General features: G+C 34.9%; 1 protein-coding gene across 1 annotated transcript; it reads left to right on the plus strand.

Annotated features, from left to right (window-relative positions):
* The first annotated feature begins 897 nt into the window (after positions 1–897).
* Positions 898–18,884, plus strand: LOC128649589 (zinc finger protein 84). The gene is made up of 4 exons (XM_053702944.1): positions 898–992; positions 6,927–7,053; positions 13,603–13,689; positions 14,054–18,884. The coding sequence occupies exons 1-4, from the start codon at positions 978–980 to the stop codon at positions 17,173–17,175; spliced, it is 3,351 nt and encodes a 1,116-aa protein (XP_053558919.1). The 5' UTR covers positions 898–977; the 3' UTR covers positions 17,176–18,884.
* The last annotated feature ends 1,045 nt before the right edge of the window (positions 18,885–19,929 follow it).

Consider the following 19,929-nt stretch of genomic DNA (forward strand, 5'->3'; position numbering starts at 1 on the left):
GCCCTTTTTTGGGAATTGATTGTTTTATAGCGCGGTCTTGCCACCAGCGTTGAGACTGATCTATTCCACAAAGCCTGCTGGAGGGAGGGCATTAATAGCGTGTTCTTGCTAGACTTGTGCTATTATGTCCTGAAAAAACTCTTAACGACCAGTGACATACAGGGTACATTGTGGTCATTAAGGGGGTATAATTTAGACTTATCCATAGTTTATTATACAGATTACAGCACCAAGCTCTTACACCTACCCAGTCCCTGGAACACATTCTGGGCATATGGTTATTTTTACAACACAGCATCAAAATTAGAAAGACAAATAATATGTGAACCCATTCAATAATAATAATATTCCATTAGGAATGGATTATATTTAAATAATACACTATATCTATTTATCATCTATCTATCTGTATATATATGTGTGTGTGTGTATATATATATATATATATATATATATATATATTATATATACACACAAACAACAAATGTTGTGCAAAGAGATTTTCAGGGACATTTCCAGGGACAAAAAAAATCCAGGGACATACAACAAAATCCAGGGACTGTCCCTGGAAATCAGGGACTGTTGGCAACTATGTGATGCAATGGCTATCATTGTACACACTAATTAATTTAATTGCATTAACTCAACGTAGCCTTCCACCAACATACTCCACTGTGTGCAGGCTTTTGATCAAATCAATACCCAATAACCACACACCATCCATTTTACAAATAATACACAATAGCAGCTAAGCATTCTGGGAGCCAATGATGTAACCTAAAGTCAGCAAGGCATCACGGGTATTGTAGTTTTTCGCGCGATTGTAACATAGGACTTTGAACGCACCATACTCTTCTTCCCAGCATGCATCACTCACAGGAAATCCACTCTCTACGGCTTTCGTTCGCTTTTCATCACATAGCTGGATGGCTTACTTTGCTTCCAGTTAGTATTCGTAACGAGAGCTACGTATCGAAATGGAAGCCAAACAGGTGAGGTACAAAGGCGTGCGCGTTTTATGGTAATCAGAAGTATAAAGCTAATCACATGATACGGAAAATGATCTAAAGATAGTTGGTATACCCTAAAAAAGTTGTAACACGGAAGTAGCAATGTTTGGCAACCTGGCTGTCATACGTTAATTTCAAGCCCCAACCTTTAAGACGATATTTTAGAGTGTAACGGTGACGATGGGGTATGACTTTGAGTTTGCGAAGCATTATAAGGTCATGTTCTCGGCGCTAGAATATTTTACTTTATTTTACTATAAAATTATAATAGGCGAATGTGCTGTAAATATGTCCTGTCACGCCTTTATGCTTGGAGAGTAATAAATCAACAAAGCATTTGACACCGAGAAAAGATTTATATAGCGATTTAAATGTTTTTTTTTTTAATTTAGGTGTTATTTCATAATACGAATAAACGTTAATGTGTCGTTTAAACTGTAGATGAGAACAAACAGCTTTGTGGCTGGGGACAGGGGGATCTTATGCTAAATGTAATATGAATGTTATAGAATTATTTTAAAGTACCATATTTAAAGAAAGTTTTTCAAAGATAATGCTATCTTACATGGTAAAGTTGGAATGTGCAAGCATTGCTCCTTATATGGGCAGTTGATATTTAAAGGATAATTCTAATGAAAAAATAAATAAAATGAGTACATGTAATTTTAACACTTGCAATGCTCCAACTCTGATAAAAGGGTTAACACATAGAGTACCTTTGGGAGCCACAGAGAACTGCTTGTTCCTAGTGCAAAATGCAGCTTGCTGACCCACTCACAATCACTTAGTGGGGTCATGCAACAGCCATTGTCCATTTAACTATTAATGGGCAATACATTGTGCCATAGAAAGGTCTATGCACAGTGAAATACCACAGCATGCAATATCAGAGCCGGGTATGTGCTGCAACCATTGTCTGCCAGTTAGGGATTAATACAATAATATACAGGGCAGCAACTAAATGCTGCTTAGTACAGAGGCACTAGGTATGAGCCACAGTTAGCCATACATTTGTGTGAGAACTATGATTGTGCAGATCAGCTGCCGCTACTGTGCTTTCCTTAATTTAGGCTGGGTCTTGTACTGTTCCTGTGGCGCATGCTAATCGTGATCTACACGGAATGGCTGCTCTGTTACTCATGTGATCCGTTCTGCCTGTTGTCATGTGCTATTCTGTGTAATGGGAAAGTTCCTAAATCTGCTCCCTCATTTGTGATGCTTGAAATAAATTTAGGATATTTGGTAATGATTTTCTTTTGGTGATCACGGATCGCTTATATGAATTAACGTATTGAAACACACAATTTAAAGACACATAAAGTAATATTGAGAGGAAAATAAAAGGAGAAAAATGTATATAAACTTTGTTTAAAAAAAAAATGCTGTTAATCATAATCCAAAAGAGAAGGAGAGTACATAGGAACACAATCATTTCATGCAAAAACAGTGATACATGCTATTTCTTAGTACAATATATTTTTCCACAGAGTATAGATGGTGACTAATATCATTGTCGCCAGATATTTAGTTAACCTAAAAACTTCCCAAACATACTAGTGGAAATTCCACTGCCTACCTTGTAATATGGCAAATGGTAACGCATAGCAAAATAGAATAGTTGGTATATCAAAATATACATTCCTAAGCTAAATTTATTCCATCAACTCAGTTCTATAGTAAGAAACTATTTAGCTAAGTGAAAGAGGTAGAAACATTATTCTAACTGTATAAAGGAGGACCAAAAACATATGCACAGAACTTTATCCACCAATAAACTGTAAATAGTGGGTAATAGGTGAACCTATGTGAAAATCTATCTATCTGTGCCAGAAATTCAGTATATCATGCTCAGAATTGAAACCCACTGGTTCCAAACAATTCAATTTGAATATCCAGTAGGTCTCTTGTCTACACAATGTAGATAGTCTATCCCCTACTCTAGGAGTCCTGGGGATTTGCTCAATTGCTTGCAACTTAAAAGTTGTAACATCCTTGTGGTGAATGTCCAGAAAATGTCTGGACAATGCTGAACAAGGTCTATCTCCAGATATATAAGATAGATGTTCTCTAACTCTGGTTCCCACATCCCTAGTAGTTCTACCTACATAGGATTTGGAACAGCTTACGCACTCAATCAGGTAGACAATATAGGTACTCCTGCAGTTAATGCAACCCTTGGTATCAAAACTTTCTCCAGAGTGACGAGACACAAAGGACCTACCAACCTGAATATGGTCACAAGAACTGCAGGTACGTCTACCACATCTGTAAGTACCTTCATGGTGCAGCCACAAATTGGTTGCTAATGGTTCTCTAAGTAAGCTAGGTGAAAGTATATTGCCCAGCGAGGCAGCACGCTTCGCTACAAACATACACCCTCCTTCAATTTTTCCTCTCAATTTCTTATCCCCCATCAGTATTGGGAGATTTTTACCAATTATATTACATATCTCCTCATACTGATTAGAGAATTGAGTAATACATTTTGGTTTAACATTTTTAAGGGGTAGATTAGTCTTACTTGGAGTACTTTTTAACAAAGATGTCCTATCCATTTTTTTCACCTCTGACTGGGCCCTACATACAATCTCCCTTGGATAACCCCTCTCTCTGAGTCTTCTACTCAAGTCTCTGCTCTCCTCAAGAAAAACTTCTTGCTGGGTACAGTTACGGTGTATCCTCATAAACTGACCTTTAGCAATTCCACCAAAAATATGCTTGGGGTGAATGCTCTTAGCATGCAACACAGTGTTGCCAGCAATAGGTTTCCTAAAAAGAGAAGAGACAACTCCTATTTTCTTTGGGAATCCCATTGAGGGTAATATCCAAAAAAGAGATTGCACATTTATTCCACTCAAAGGTGAACTGAATTCCAACCTCATTGACATTAAGGTTATCCACAAATTTGGCCCCCATAGTGGTCCCACGTCTCTGGAGGTAGTAGCAGCCCTGGAACATAAAGAAATTATGTTCAAGAAGAAACTTTACCAAACTCACAATGAACTCCTTCCATTCATCAAAATATCTGTGTATAGATCCAGGTAGAACTCTATCACCCTCAGGCCATGTGTGTGAGGGATGGAGGAGTACAGTGAAACAACATCTATTGTTAACCAACTGTACTCCTCCCTCCAGAACACACCTTCCATCACACACATGTCCTGTGTGGTGTCCCTGATATAGCTGGGTAACCTCTTAACCAAGGGCTGGAGGAAATGATCCACCCACTTAGATAAAGGCTCCAGTAAGGAACCAATCCCTGCCACAATTGGTCTACCTTTGACGTCAGTTGTACTCTTGTGAACTTTAGGTAGGTGGGGGAGGATGGGAACAACTGGATTCTTAAAGGGACAGTCTACACCAGAATTGTTATTGTTTTAAAAGATAGATAATCCTTTATTACCCATTTCCCAGTTTTGCATAACCAATACAGTTATATTAATATACTTTTAACCTCTGTGATTATCTTGTATCTAAGCCTCTGCAAACTGCCCCTTTTTTCAGTTCTTTTGACAGACTTGCAGTCTAGCCAATCAGTGCCTGCTCCCAGATAACTTCTTGTGCACGAGCACAGTGTTATCTATATGAAATACGTGAACTAACACCCTCTAGTGGTGAAAAACTGTTAATATGCAATCTGAAAGAGGTAGGCTTCAAGGTCTAAGAAATTAGCATATGAACCTCCTAGGTTAAGCTTTCAACTAAGAATACCAAGAGAACAAAGCAAAATTGGTGATAAAAGTAAATTGGAAAATTGTTTAAAATTACATGCTCTATCTGAATCATGAAAGTTTATTTTGGCCTAGACTGTCCCTTTAACCAACATAGAATCTGCTGTAACACAGTCTATTAATCCATCTTCCACCGCCTCATCTACCAAATGACTCAGTTCACCATAGAACTTAGATATAGGGTTCCCTGGTAAACAAGCATATGTTTCACAATCGCCCAACTGTCGATATGCTTCAGCTATGTAGTGATCCCTATCCATGACAACTACATTGCCGCCTTTGTCAGATTGTTTTATGATAATATCCTCATTATTCTGTAGGCTGGCTATAGCTGATTTCTCTTTTAGGGTAAGATTATAGGGCCCTGTTGTAGCCGTTATGGATAGTTTAGTTAGATCTTCTACCACTCTTTTATGGAATACCTCAAGTGATTTCCCCCTTACATGTATGGGATAAAAGGCAGATGGAGATCTAAGTGAAGGAATCCTGGTTGAAGAACCATCATTACCAATATTTCCTTCATTAGATAAACCCTCAAGGGATATCAGAGTGCATGTATCCACAAAGTCTAGATTACTGCAAACTACATTACTTGAGGAGCCATGTCCCATATCAGCAAAGTCAAAATTGGGCTCTGAATCAGAAAAATACTTATGAACCGTAAGGTCTCTAATTAGTTTGTTAACATCAACTATTGTTTGGAAAAGATCAATTTTTTTTTGATGGAACAAATCCAAGACCATAATTAAGTACCTTACATTCAATATCAGTTAAATTGTACCCAGAGATATTGATAACCACATCTAAATGTATTTGTTTTGTTTTCTGTTTTTCATTACTCTCAACGGGTATCTCTGTTGTACCTGGTCTCCTGTCTGGAGATTCGGGGTTTTCATAGTTTGTTTCCCACCTCCCCCCTTGAATGGGTTCTGTACCCCTTGAAAAACCTGAGGCATAAATGTTTGTGACAGAGAAGGCCCTGATTTAGCTTTAGGTTTAGCTCCCTGGTGAGCAGAGCCTTTCAATATTCCTTTAGAAGGACCACTAGTAGGTGCAGAAGTGCAAGCTGTTTCCATATGGCTATCTATTTCAGAGAACTGATCATCACTTGATCCCCCTTCATAACTTGAAGCAAATCTATCCTCTTATGAGGTATCCCCTCCTGAATCTAGGAATGTCAATTTTTTGGGAGTTTCCTGAACTGAATCTATTTGCCTTTGTTTGTTATCCCTGTTATACCTATAACCTCTTCTTTTGTTCTTATTTTTGTTTTTATTTTTATTATTATTGGACATGTTTACATTGCTTGTAGTGTGTTCCTGATCATCTAAATTGGACCATTGCTTGTTTCTTTGGCGTCGCCGCCAAATGTAAACACTACCTAATGAGTAATCTTTCTGGTCTCGCAGAAATTTAGTATGTTTTGTTTGAATTACCAATTTCTTTGATTCTTCTAGTGTTCTCTTATAAATGATCTCAAATCTAGAATACACCTCATACTCCCTAAATTTCTCCATATCAAACTGAACCTTATCCAATTTAGACTTAACTTCTGACAGTAACACATCATATTCAATCAAAAGTGAGATTAATGTATGTATCTTATTACGGATTATATCCCCTGGATGTATATTAAATAAATCACTGCTAGTTACCACGTTGTACCCCTTTTTTTGCTCATCTTTTTGCTGTGGTTTAGAAATCAGTTTGAACCTACCCAGGTTTAGCTTTTCAAAAATACCACCAAGGGAACAAAGCAAATTTAATGATAAAAGTCAACTGGAAAGTTGTTTAAAATTGCATGCCCTATCTGAATCATGAAAGTCTCTTAATTTTGACTAAACTGTTGTCTCTTTAAAGTAAAAAGTGCAACACACAAACATTTGAGCAAATCCAGAAATTTGTATGTTGGACTTTTACTCTACTAAATTCTGCAAACAGGAGCCATTTTTGGCACTTCTTTTCCAAACGAATGCTGTAAATGATTTTTTTTGCGCATACGTAGTAATAATGTTGTCAGTACATTTTGATCCAAAAAGGGATCTTCCGGTAAAGTATATCAAAAGTATATTTAAAATGAATATTTGTTTAAGAGTGAAATCTAGCAGCATTTTGTCCTTCATCAATTAATAACTGACTGATTTGTTTATATTGTTTATTCATGTAGACATTCTTTTCATTTAAGGAGCCAGTATGTTTTGATGATGTTGCAGTTTACTTTTCGGAGGAAGAATGGGATCTTTTAGCAGAATGTCAAAAGGAACTCTACAAGGAAGTCATGCTAGAAAATTACAACATGATAGTCTCCTTGGGTAAGTAGTTCACCATGATACATTGAATGTCTGAATGTTTTTTTTTTTATTTGCCGTTATTATTTCACTGTTTTATTTTGCACTAATTTCATAATTAATAAATGATGAATTTTCCAATTCTGACACGATTTTGAACTGCATGCTCCTGACGTCAGATGTGTAAAGGGACATAAAACCCAACCTTTTTTTTCTTTTATGGTTCAGAACATGTTAATAAAGCTGAATCAATAACAAAAATGAACCAAATGTGCTTTTAGCACAGTTTAAAAAGGTCAAAACTGAAATGGGCATTTCATTTAAAAAAAAACAAAAAACCCCCATTTATGCAGTATACTTCCATTAGCAAAAATACTTTTAGTAATAGTTATTACAGGTTTTCTGTGGCATACACACATATGCTGTGAGAGCCCGTGCACCAGTATTCAAACACCAATCTTTCTCAGAGTCTGCAGTGGCTTGTATGACACAAATTATATCTTCAGGGAAGTATTACACCCCACAGTCGGCTCTCAGAGCATGCATGGTGTTTGAATACTGGTGCATGGCCCTCACAGGATATGTGAGTATGCTGCTAAAAAATAGTAATAACTTTTAGTAGAAGCATTTTTGCTAATGGAACTATATTGCAAAAATGCTTCTGTTTCAAATTGAAATGCACCCATGCACATTTATTTTTTTAGCTTTCTATCCCTTTAGGTTTGATATTAAATGGACACTTAAATCAAAATTAAACTTCCAGGATTCAGATAGAGCATCCGTTTTTTAAGAACTTTCCAATTTGATTCCATTAACAAAATGTGCCCAGTCTTTTTATATTTACACATTTTGAGTCACAAGAATTCACAGAATATACATATATGCATTTGTGATTGACAGCTGTCACATGATACAGGGGGGGAGTAGAAATAGACATAACTTTTAAATTTGTCATAACAAAAATCTACTACTCATTTGAACTTCAGTGCTATTGCATTGTATTTTTATCATGCATTTGTTGTTTATGCAAATCTACTGTATTTACTGGTCCTTTAATAACACACATTCTCTTGTGGGCTTTTTATTTTTCTATCCATTCACTACCTGACGCATTTTATATACAGTTTACATTTAAATTTTGTCAGTGGTGTTACAATAAGAAAAAGTTGAAACTACTGCTTAAATGAACAATAAAACATTTTTATATTGTAATATACAATTTTAATTGTGTAGTAAAAGAAAAAGTTTCAGAAGTATTTACACCTGTTAATTTGTTAGAAAAATTGTAACTGATTTGCAGTACACAAACATACATTTTTCAATGCTTATTTTTTTCGTTGACTGTGGTTAGCTAGGAACATATATACATAGGTTCCTGTATTGAGCAAAAAAGCACTGTGTAAAATGTTGCATGTTCACGATTTTGGGACCTGCAGGATGCGTTACAGCCTCTCATTGGAAAATCAAAAAAAGTAAGAAAAGCATACAAAGTATGAAATGTACACTGTAAAATTGCACAATTAAGACTTTGATATTTACATTTATATATACAGTTGTATGCAAAAGTTTAGGCACCCCTGACAATTTCCATGATTTTCATTTATAAATAATTGGGTGTTTGGATCAGCAATTTTATTTTGAACTATCAAATAACTGAATGACACAGTAATATTTCAGCAGTGAAATGAAAACAAAATTAGACAGGTGCATAAATTTGGGCACCCCAACAGAAATATCACAATAATATTGAGTAGAGCCTCCTTTAGCAGAAATAAAAGCCTCTGGACGCTTCCTATAGCCTGTAATGAGTGTCTGGATTCTGGATGAAGGTATTTTGGACCATTCCTCCTTGCAAAACATCTCCAATTCAGTTAGGTTTGATGGTTGCCGAGCATGGACAGCCCGATTCAAATCACCCCACAGATTTTCAATGATATTCTGGTCTGGGGACTGGGATGGCTATTCCAGAACATTGTACTTGTTCCTCTGCATAAATGACATAGTATATTTTGAGCAGTGTTTTGGGTCGTTGTCTTGTTGAAATATCCAGCCCCGGCATAACTTCAACTTTGTGACTGATTCCTCAACATTATTCTCAAGAATCTGCTGATATTGAGTGGAATCCATGCGACCCTCAACTTTAAAAAGATTCCCAGTACCGGCACTGGCCACACAGCCCCACAGCATGATGGAACATTCACCAAATTTTACTGTGGCTCCCCAAGGCTGAACATACAGTGATCTGAGATGTCATCGCAGAAAATGCAGCATGTCTGCAGAAAGAACAGGACACAAGCAGGAACAGTTAGCACTTGAACTTTGTAGTGCTGCTCCACATTAGGCTGTTCTCTTTAAACAGAGCTGTGCTCTGGCTACACTGTGTAAGTTTTCCTTAAAGTGCATCCAGAGCAAAGTGCTGTTTGAAGTGAGCAAATATGCAGTAGTACTGGAAAGCAGCAGGACATTGCTTGTTGACTGTCTCTCAGAGATTTTTCTCAAACCCGCCCCCTAGCCTTTCCCAGTCTGCAAAGCTGTTTATTCTGAATGTAAGACATTAGTATGAGCATTGCATCTTTTTTATTACTACATTTCTATGTTAGACCAATAGAAAAGGAAACAGATTTATTCAATAGATATTTTAAAATTTATTTTTTTGTATGCAGCTAATTTGCAATGCAATTATATTATAAAACATTAAAAATGAATTTTTTATGTTAACCAACACATTGCAATTGAACTGGTGCCTTAGAGTAACTCTCTAATTTAAAGTTGCATTTTATTTAAAAATGACCTGCAGAAAAATTTTCATAAAAAAAATCTCATCGCAGAAAGTGAAGAAACGTTCTGCCTCTGGGCTGTGGCTAGCAAGTGTTTGTCTTGGAATGCTGTGTTCTTTTGCCACCATGCAAATCTCCCCTTGTTAAGACCAAATAACTCAATCTTTGTTTCATCAGCCCACAGCACCTTCTTCCAAAATGAAGCTGGCTTGTCCAAATGGGCATTTGCATACCTCAAGCGACTCTGTTTGTGGTGTGAGTGCAGAAAAGGCTTCTTCCGCATCACTCTACCAAACAGCTTCTCCTTCTGCAAAGTGCACTGAATTGTTTAACGATGCACAGTGACACCATCTGCAGCAAGATGATATTGTAGGTGGTCTGTGGGCTGTTTTGGACCGTTCTCACCATCCTTTGCCTCTCCGATATATTACATAGCCTGCCACTTCTGGCATTAACAAAAACTGTGCCTGTGGTCTTCCATTTTCTCACTATGTTCCTCACAGTGGACACTGACAGCTTAAATCTCTGCGATAGCTTTTTGTAGCCTTCCCCTAAACCATAATGTTGAACAATCTTTGTTTTCAGGTCATTTGAGAGGAGTTTTGAGACCCCCATGTTGCCACTCTCCAGAGGAGAGTCAAAGAGAACAACTTGCAATTGGCCACCTTAAATATCTTTTCTCATAATTGGATGCACCTGTCTATGAAGTTCAAGGCTTAATGGGCTCAACAAACCAATTGTGTGTTCCAATTAATCAGTGCTAGGTAGTTACAGGTATTCAAATCAACAAAATGACAAGGGTGCCCAAATTTATGCACCTGTCTTATTTTGTTTTGATGCATATTGCACATTTTCTGTTAATCCAATAAACCTCATTTCACTACTGAAATATTACTGTGTCCTTCAGTTATTTGATAGATCAAAATGAAATTGCTGATCCAAACACCCAATTATTTATAAATGAATATCATGGAAATTGTTAGGGGTGCCTAAACTTTTGCATACAACTGTGTGTGTGTGTATGTATGTATGTATGTGTATATATAAATATATATATATATATATATCTCTATCATCTCTCTATCTCTCTATCTTCTATTACATTATAAATTGTGACACTTGTGATCTTAATCACCCTCTGATTTAAAAGAACTGTGCTTACCTCTAAGTTAATTTCTTTTTGCGAATCAGGGATGTAGAGTCTGAACAGAAAACTCTGCCTATAAATGCTTCAACTCCTCAATTTTTTTAATTCTCCAACACGAAAGCTAAATATATATTAAAAATTGAGAACTTACTAATATAGTGAATGATTCCATAAAACATTTCATTACCACCATTTGAATAATCAAGATTTATATCCTTTATTTAATTAGCTTTAACTTCATGGCTTTTTTTTCTTTATTTTCATTTGTATTGATATTACAATAATAAAAATGCAATATTATAATAATAAATATAATTATTTAGAACAGAAATGGCACACTTGAAGGGACAGTCTACTCCAACATTGTTATTGTTTAAAAAGCTAGATAACACCTTTACTACCCATTCCCAGCTTTGCACAACCAATATTGTTATATTAATATACTTTATAACATCTAAACCTCTGCCTGTTTTTAAGCCCATGCAGACCGCCTTCAACTCCGTTCATTTTATAAGCTTTTCACAGCAAGAAAGAGCTGGTTAATGAATGTCATATAGATAACACTGTACTCACTCCTGTGGAGTTACAAATGAGACTGCACTGATTGGCTGAAATGCAGGTCGTAAACAGCCCTGAAATAAGGAGGCATTCTGCAGAGGCTTTAATACAAGATAATCACAGAAGTAAAAAGTATATTAATATAACAGTCACACAAAACTGGGGAGTGGGAAATCACAATTTTGGAGTAGACTTTCCCTTTTAAAGGAACATGTAACTGAATTTTTCTTTCTTTCATGGTTTAGAGAGAGCATGCAGTTTTTAACAACTTTCCAATGTACTTCTATTATCTTATTTGTTTTGTTCTTTTGGTATTCTTTGATGAAAAGCATACCTAAGTAGACTCAGAAGTTGTTGATTGGTGGCTTCACATATGTTTCATGTTGTTGGCTCACCCGTGTGCATTGCTGCTACTTCAACAAAGGATACCAAGAGAATTAAAGGGATAGTCTTGTCAAAATCAAACTTTCATGATTCAGGTAGAGCATGCATTTTTAAGCAACTTTCAAATTTACTCCTATTATCAATTTTTCATTGTTCTCTTGCTATCTTTATTTGAAAAAAGCTTAGGAGATGGTCCATTTTTGGTTCAGCACCTGGGTAGTGTTTGCTGATTAGTGACTAAATGTAGCCACCAATCAGCAAGTGCTACCCAGGTGCTGAACAAAAAATGGGCTGGCTCCTTAGCTTACATTCTTACTTTATCACATAAAGATAGCAAGAGAATGAAGAAAAATTGATAATAGGAGTAAATTAGAAAGTTGCTTAAAATTGCATGCTCTATCTGAATAATAAGTTTAATTTTGACTTGACTATCCCTTTAAGCTAATTGGATAACAAAAGTAAATTAGGAAGTTGTTTAAAGGGACACTGAACCCAATTTTTTTCTTTCGTGATTCAGAAAGAGCATGCAACTTTCTAATTTACTTCTATTATCAATTTTTCTTTGTTCTTTTGCTATCTTTATGTGAAATTGAAGGCATCTAAGCTAAGGAGCCAGACAATTTTTAGTTCAGTACTCTGGAAAGCACTTGTTTATTGATGGGTGAATTTATCCACCAATCGGCAAGAACAACCCGGGTTGTTCACCAAAAATTGGCCGACATCTAAACTTCTATTCTTGCTTTTCAAATAAAGATACCAAGAGAATAAATAACATTTGATAATAGGAGTAAATTAGAAAGTTGCTTAAAATTGCATGCTCTATCTGAATCACAAAAGAAAAAACTTGGGTTCAGTGTCCCTTTAAAATTGTATTCTCTATCTGATAGATTTCATGTCCCTTTTTAAGAAGATAATCTAAACATAACTTCAGGATTAGTGTTAAAGGGACAGTAAAGTGCTTTAGTGAATTTAAGAGGGCATTTGTTATGTTTTTGCAGTATTTTATTTTAATAAATGTGTGTTCCTATGAAAATGTAAATTATTTTGGTCTTATACTTGTGGGTGTGCCTCCGTTCATTCAATAGAGCTGTGAAAGGGATACGTGTGTATGCTCTTCAACCAATTGGTGCACACTACCTGCTAGTTTTGAAATCAAAATGAGCAGTTTTAATGTCTTTTTCTGCAAATAAATATATTTTAACATGTTTAGTGCTTTGTAATATGATTGATTAGGAATATTTTGTGTTTCATCTTTCCATAAAATAGCATTGGTACATATTAGCTATGTGCATTCATGCACCTCAGTTGCTGTGATTGCAGAAGAAGGCAGCAGCAAGCCGCAATCAGCTCTTTTCGGGTCTGGATTTATTCTTATGAAAGTGCAGCACACTGAAATCTGTGCAAACCAAGATCTGTATCTTGCACTTTCACAAGATTAAGTCAGGCTCTGAAAAGAGCTGAATACGGCTTGCGGCCGCCGCCTTCTTCGTTCGTTAGCACCCGAAGTGCAAGAATGCTCATATCTAATTTTTCACTGACTCCAACTTCACTTAAAAATGCTTCTGAGTCCAGGACTCCACAGCCCTGATGTGAATATCTAAATATACCTGTTTAGAGTATGTATTCTTATACTGTAACAGTGTAGTTTTTTGCACATGTATTAATGTTTGCTTTATATTTAATCTGATAATCTTATTTTTCAATTAGGCCAGCCAGCTGTAATATCGAAGATGGATCATGGCTATGAACCATGGATGAATGATTGTTGGGCAGTTGATGACAGCACCAGAAATGGTAGGTTACAATGCTGGAAAAAAAGACTAGCGTGTAGCAAAGAAGATTTACTGTAATCTATTTGACCAATGTTTTAAAGTTATACAAATTTAGTCATGGTGGAAATAATTTAAAATAATTTTATCACATTTTATTTATACTAATTATACTAATTAGTTGGGTTAGAAATCATAATAAAAACAAACGGTAAAATATGTGTTAATTGGAAATTAAATTATTCTTTTTACAAAGAAAATGGATACTAAAAAATAGTACTTATTTGTGAGAGTGGCTTTCAGTATATATGAGCATGAAATTTTAAACATGAATATCAAAGCCTTTAATATGGCATTTTTTAATTTTTTTTTTTCTTATTCTTCTACAGATTTTTCCATAAATAAATCTCAGAAGCACTCCACAAAATTAGACACATTAGGAGCTTTACAGTCAGCAAATAAGAAGAGTGGTTTTCAGTCTGGCCCAATACACACAGTTAAAATGGATGAATATCTTTCTAAGTCAGTGGGGAAAAAACATGCATTGGATTTGATAAAGAAACCTTTGGAGTGGAATTTGAGTAATCGCAAAGAGCTTATAATTTGTTTGTGTAGACTGAAAGAGGGCATATATCCATATGTTTACAATGTAAAAAGCTCAGGGAAATCTACGATTTACTCGAAGGTATCAAAGTCGTGTACTAGTAATACAAAAAAAGGCACAAATCTAACCCATTTACAAAAAAAGACAGTGAAAAATGAGGATGGTCGTAGAAGCTATGACCTGAATGTTAATCTAAAAAGGTGTTCGGGTTGCAAAAGAACCCATCCACTTACAAGGCCATGTATACAGAAGAATAGAAAGAAAATAAAAAGTGAATCCCAGGGGTTTTCAGAGTTTGAAGAAGATGAAAGAACATTAAGTGAACATAAAACATACCCCGGTCTTAAGAAATGTATTAAAAAACATAAATTTGAAAATAAAACAAAGATTTCTAAGCACAACAAACGAAATAATATTATACAAATGGCAAGTACAGTGCAGATTAAATGTAATAAATGTGGAACAAAGAGATCATCAAAATCTTGTAGCTGCACTTATCACACAAGTAGTAAAAAAGATAGGAAAATGATAAATCAGACACAACTCTCTTTAAGTGATCATGAAGCAAATATTATATATGATTACTCAGATGATTATACAGATGATTTTGATGCTTTATTTAACAATTCTGAAAGTGAAGAAGTTTCATTTATGAATAAATTAACCCAGAGTAGAAAAAAATATCATAACAAAAACAAGAAGTGCGCTAGCGATAAAAAAATTGAAAATAATCTCAATGTTGCTGGTAAACCAGCTGTTCAAAGCGTTAAATCATTTACTTCTAACCAGAAAAGAATTATGGACACAAAAGGCAGTAATTCAAACAAGATTGCAAATACTGCTGGCACAAATTATAATAAATCAATAAAAATAAAAAATTCTAAAGATTCAGCAATATGTAAAAAGAAAAAGGAGGACTTGCTGGAACTGAGTCGAAATCAAATAGGACTGTCACATAAATATTTAGTAAGCAGCGAGATGGTGACTGGTCTAAAAATAAGAAAAATAGATTGTCAACAAGAAAATACAATAAGGAGCAATAATTGCCAGCAAGGGTTGCCACTAAAATGTTATGATGTCCCAGAGAGAGTGAGTAATGGGGAGTGTCTATCTGTTTGTTCAGTTAAACACAAAAACATCTCTGGGGGGGTAAAAACGAACTCTCAGATAAATAACATACTTCAGTCCTTTACTAGTTTGTTAAATGAGGAGATCTCCCCAAAAAAACAAGAACTGCAACATTCACAGACAAGCAAACACAATACAGATTTTAGTGACACACTCTTTCAAGTGAATTCAAATTTAACAGGAAAACTTAATGTGTATAACAAGAATAGTAAATGTAATAATGATGATCAACTAATTTCAAAGAATACATCACAAAGATGCTATGATGAAGATAAGAAAAGTAGCACAAGCTTAACCCAAGATGCAAGCGTTATGGATGAGAGTAGAAAAAAAACTGTTATCACCTATCCAGGCAAAAAATCATGTACATGTTATTGTCATGTTAAATGTGTAAACAAAGAGTCAGAGGAAAATAAAAATGAAGAGACAGAAAAAAATGGAGAAAAGTGTGGTTCTGGCCATGATTTATTTTTCGATAAATCCGAAACGGTTGAAGTATCCATGGACAATGATAATGAAGACCCCAAAAGGGATGAAAGTAAAATAAAAATACCTAACTCGGTAGAGAGGGACGTCAACAAGAAACAAAGTTCCCCAACACAAAGCATTCCATCTCAAAAATACAACCTTGGTAGGAGTTTACAAAAGCAGCAAATCTTGACTAGCAAAGGAGAAAATATTAAAGATGGCAAACCAACAATGCATAAAATAAATATGAATAGGAAGCGCAAACTACATGTAAAGAAGAAAAAGTGTAAGAAAATGTATAAAAGTAAGTTGTCAGATAACAAATCTAAACGAGTGCAGGCAAGCTCACAGACTGATGATTGTGAGAAATGTGGGACAAGATTTAGCCCAAAGATACAAAAAACAGGATCCGAAAAGAAAAAGCAAAATGAAAAGCCACTTTATAGTAATGAACAAAGCCAGGCTGATGCAATGGATATTCAGCACAAGCGTAGTTTGTGCTCTTCATGTTGTAAGGGGGATATGAGTAATAGGCCAAAAGCAGTCCCTGTTAAAGATACCTATTCATGTTCTAAATGTAGAAAGGAATTTAACCATCGTTCTGTTCTCAAATTTCATGAGCTAAGTCATACAGATGAAAAACCTTTTGCATGTTCTCAGTGTGGGAAGAGGTTTGTTCAGCATTCAATACTTTTGTTGCATGAAAAAGCCCACATAACTAATAAACCATTTCAGTGTACGGAGTGTGGCAGCATTTTTAATGACAAAGAGCTATTTCGTGCACATCGGCAAACTCATAAAGAAAAGAAGCCATTTCATTGTCTTGAATGTGGAAAGTCTTTTGCTGATAGAACTACTCTTGTTATACATCAACGAACACATACAGGAGAAAAGCCCTTTAGTTGCAAAGAATGTGGCAAAAGCTTTAGTCAACATTCATCACTTGTTTCCCACGAGAGAATTCACACAGGAGAGACCCCATATCCATGTCCAGAATGTGAAAAAAAATTCACTGACAGATCATCTTATGTGAGTCATATGAGAACGCACACCGGAGAAAGGCCCTTTAAATGTGAGGAATGTGGCAAAAGATTCTCTCAAAGCTCTAATCTCCGCAGACATGAAAGAATCCACTCAGGACAGAAGCCACATGCTTGTGAGGTGTGCGGAAAAACCTTTAATTATATTGGCAGGCTAATTTCACATCGGGATGTGCATATGAAGAAATTAATGAAAGGGGATACGATTGAAGAGAAAAATGATATTTTAACAACCAATTCACCTAAAGGAAGAAAGGAGAAAACAAAATAGTGTTGTGTATATTTTAATTAACTGATCTGCAGCTATTTTTCAATTTTTTTATTTATTTACCATGCATAGTCCTACATGGGATAATTTTGCTTAGAACATCTAAATACACATGTTCTATTGTTAAGCAAATAAGTTATTTATGCTTCAAAAATGATCTGGATTTGCAAGTGTTACAATAGGATATAAATAGCATAACACTTCTATGAAATGTATAAACAGGGTAGCAAATAAATATGTTGGAAATGTTGTTGTTTTTTTTTAGTTTTATATTGAAAGGTTTTAGAAAAACTGTTAAAAAAATCTTTGTGTCTCATTTGGATACGTGTGTATGCTTACCTAGGTTTATTAGGCACAGGAACATCTATTTTTTTTTTATAATAATTATTTTAAAATATGGTCGCATGGAAATGTCTTTTAAAAAAAAAAAAAAAAAAAACTACCCAAATTGGCCTTACAACCTTAGTAGTGTAACTGATGTTTTAAACAATAGATATAAAGTATGCTCTGGGTTGGTGCCTAGACCGGGGAGAATATCTGTTCCCTTCCCACCTTTTTATTTTATTAAATAACTTGGCACTTTTGAGTAGGCTTGACTCTTTTCCCTTTTTTTTTTTTGTCATTTCATTTATTCAGATTGTGCAGAGAAACTTGTACAATCTGAATAAATGTACCAATATTAATGCTGGCATTATATGTTCATTACTATGCATCTTCATTTCATTTAAAATAAAAGCAAGAGATACAAAAGGTCTAATACGTAGTTCAAATAATCATGCAATTTAAAAATACCTACTCCAGAAATTCATTAGAGCAAAACATGTTAATCCATTAACGACAGATGTACCCTTTACGTTGCATGTCCTTAAGGTATTTTTAGCCCTGTAATAGCGTGGCAAGATGCAATATTACTACATGCCTCACTCCAGAAAGCAGTGTGGTCTCACCTCTTGGCAAGAGCCACACCATTTAACCCCATAATTTGTAAAATATAGCCGGCGTACATTAGCTGTAGTTAGGGAGCTAAAGGGACAGTAAATGCTTATAGATTACATAAGATGTTTATGTATAGTAAAATAAATATACTTTCATTATTTATTCTGTTATTTTCCTGTAACTATGAAAATTTCAAGTGCACATTGCAGGCAGCACAAGCCTAACTTTGCCACATATATTTTACTAATTGGACTCCGCAAAGATTATCAGATGAGAAACTGCGAAACAGTTTGACTTTTGCAAACAAAATGACTGTGGCAAAGCAACATGAAATCGTAATTTATATATTGTTTAATATCCTCTTTAAATGACTTAAAAGTTCAAAAAGAAAATTCTAAAAAAGGTTGTTTATATGCAAGCAACAGAGCAAAAATACCTGCCAAGAGGTTAAATGTATTGTTAAAATCTGCAATACACTAATAGAATCTAGCTGAACATATCGGGTGAACCGATGACAAGAGGCATGTGTGTAGCTACCAGTCACCAGCTAGCTCCCAGTAGTGCATTGCTGCTCTTGAGCCTAACTAGTTAGGCTTTTCCGCAAGGCATACCAAGACAACAAAGTCAATTTAATAATATAAATACATTGAAAGCATGTGCTTGACAAATATGTTCAAAATCTAGGAGCCAGGCATTTTATTTTGTTTTTTGATGTGTGTGTGTATGTGAAAATAAGTTAACCTAAATCTGTAAGTAAAGGAAGAATCCTTACAAAATATCTTGTCTTTATTATTTTTTTAGCTGCAAAAGATTAGACCTGTTTATTGCATCAAGGACCTCTACTGCTTTTTTTTTTTTTTACACTTTCACATCTCAATGCATGCCTCTTTAAACTGATGTGACCATACTATTATCTATCACGCTTGTAAAATAATAATACAACCATCAAAACACATTTTCAATTAGAAAAAAAAAAGAAAATAATATAAACACACACACACACACTTATATATATATATATATATATATATATATATAATTTTATTTAATTTTTTTTAAATGTGTGTTCTTATTTATGGTTGTATTCAGGGCTTTTTTTTTTTTTTGGGGGGGGGGGGGGTGCCGGTACTCTAATAGGTATGACATTTTCTTTTGAACACAAAGCCTTAGTTGTATAAAATGTTATCCTCTTACAGTTGTCAGGGTATAAGAATATCATCAAATAATATACACATGTATACTTATTAATAATAATATGTCTGTGTACACCAAATAATTCATTTTTTTATGGGACCCAAAAGGGACACTGTATGTAAACCAGCCCCCTCTCTCACTCATCAAATAAATTACTTGCATGGCTATTTCAGGGAGAACAAAGAAATTGGCTTCAAAGACCATATGGTCACTACCTGGAAATGTGTGATAAAATGTCCTACTCCTTACAAAGTAGCCTAGTAGTCTGGCATAGGTGACATATTTTGTGGGAAAATAGCCATTCACATGTCGATGGAAATTAGTGCCTGCTGTGTCAAATATACAAATACTGACTCATTGACTTAAAGATAAACACATTTTTCTATTCTCTCTGTTTTCCAGAAATCTAATGAAAATTATAGGAACAACTGATGTAATGGGATATCTGGATGAATGTCTGTATAATGGATGTATAAATGCTGGGTTGGATATAAATATGGATATTTATGGACCTAAAAAGCACTGATAGTAACATTTTAGATAAATGCTGCAAATAGATTTATACATATTTGACAATTTTGGATATTTTCTATTTTAACATAACAATAACACTATTATTTTATTTCA

This window comes from Bombina bombina, chromosome 1, assembly GCF_027579735.1.
Source record: "Bombina bombina isolate aBomBom1 chromosome 1, aBomBom1.pri, whole genome shotgun sequence".
In the NCBI taxonomy this organism is placed as follows: domain Eukaryota; kingdom Metazoa; phylum Chordata; class Amphibia; order Anura; family Bombinatoridae; genus Bombina; species Bombina bombina.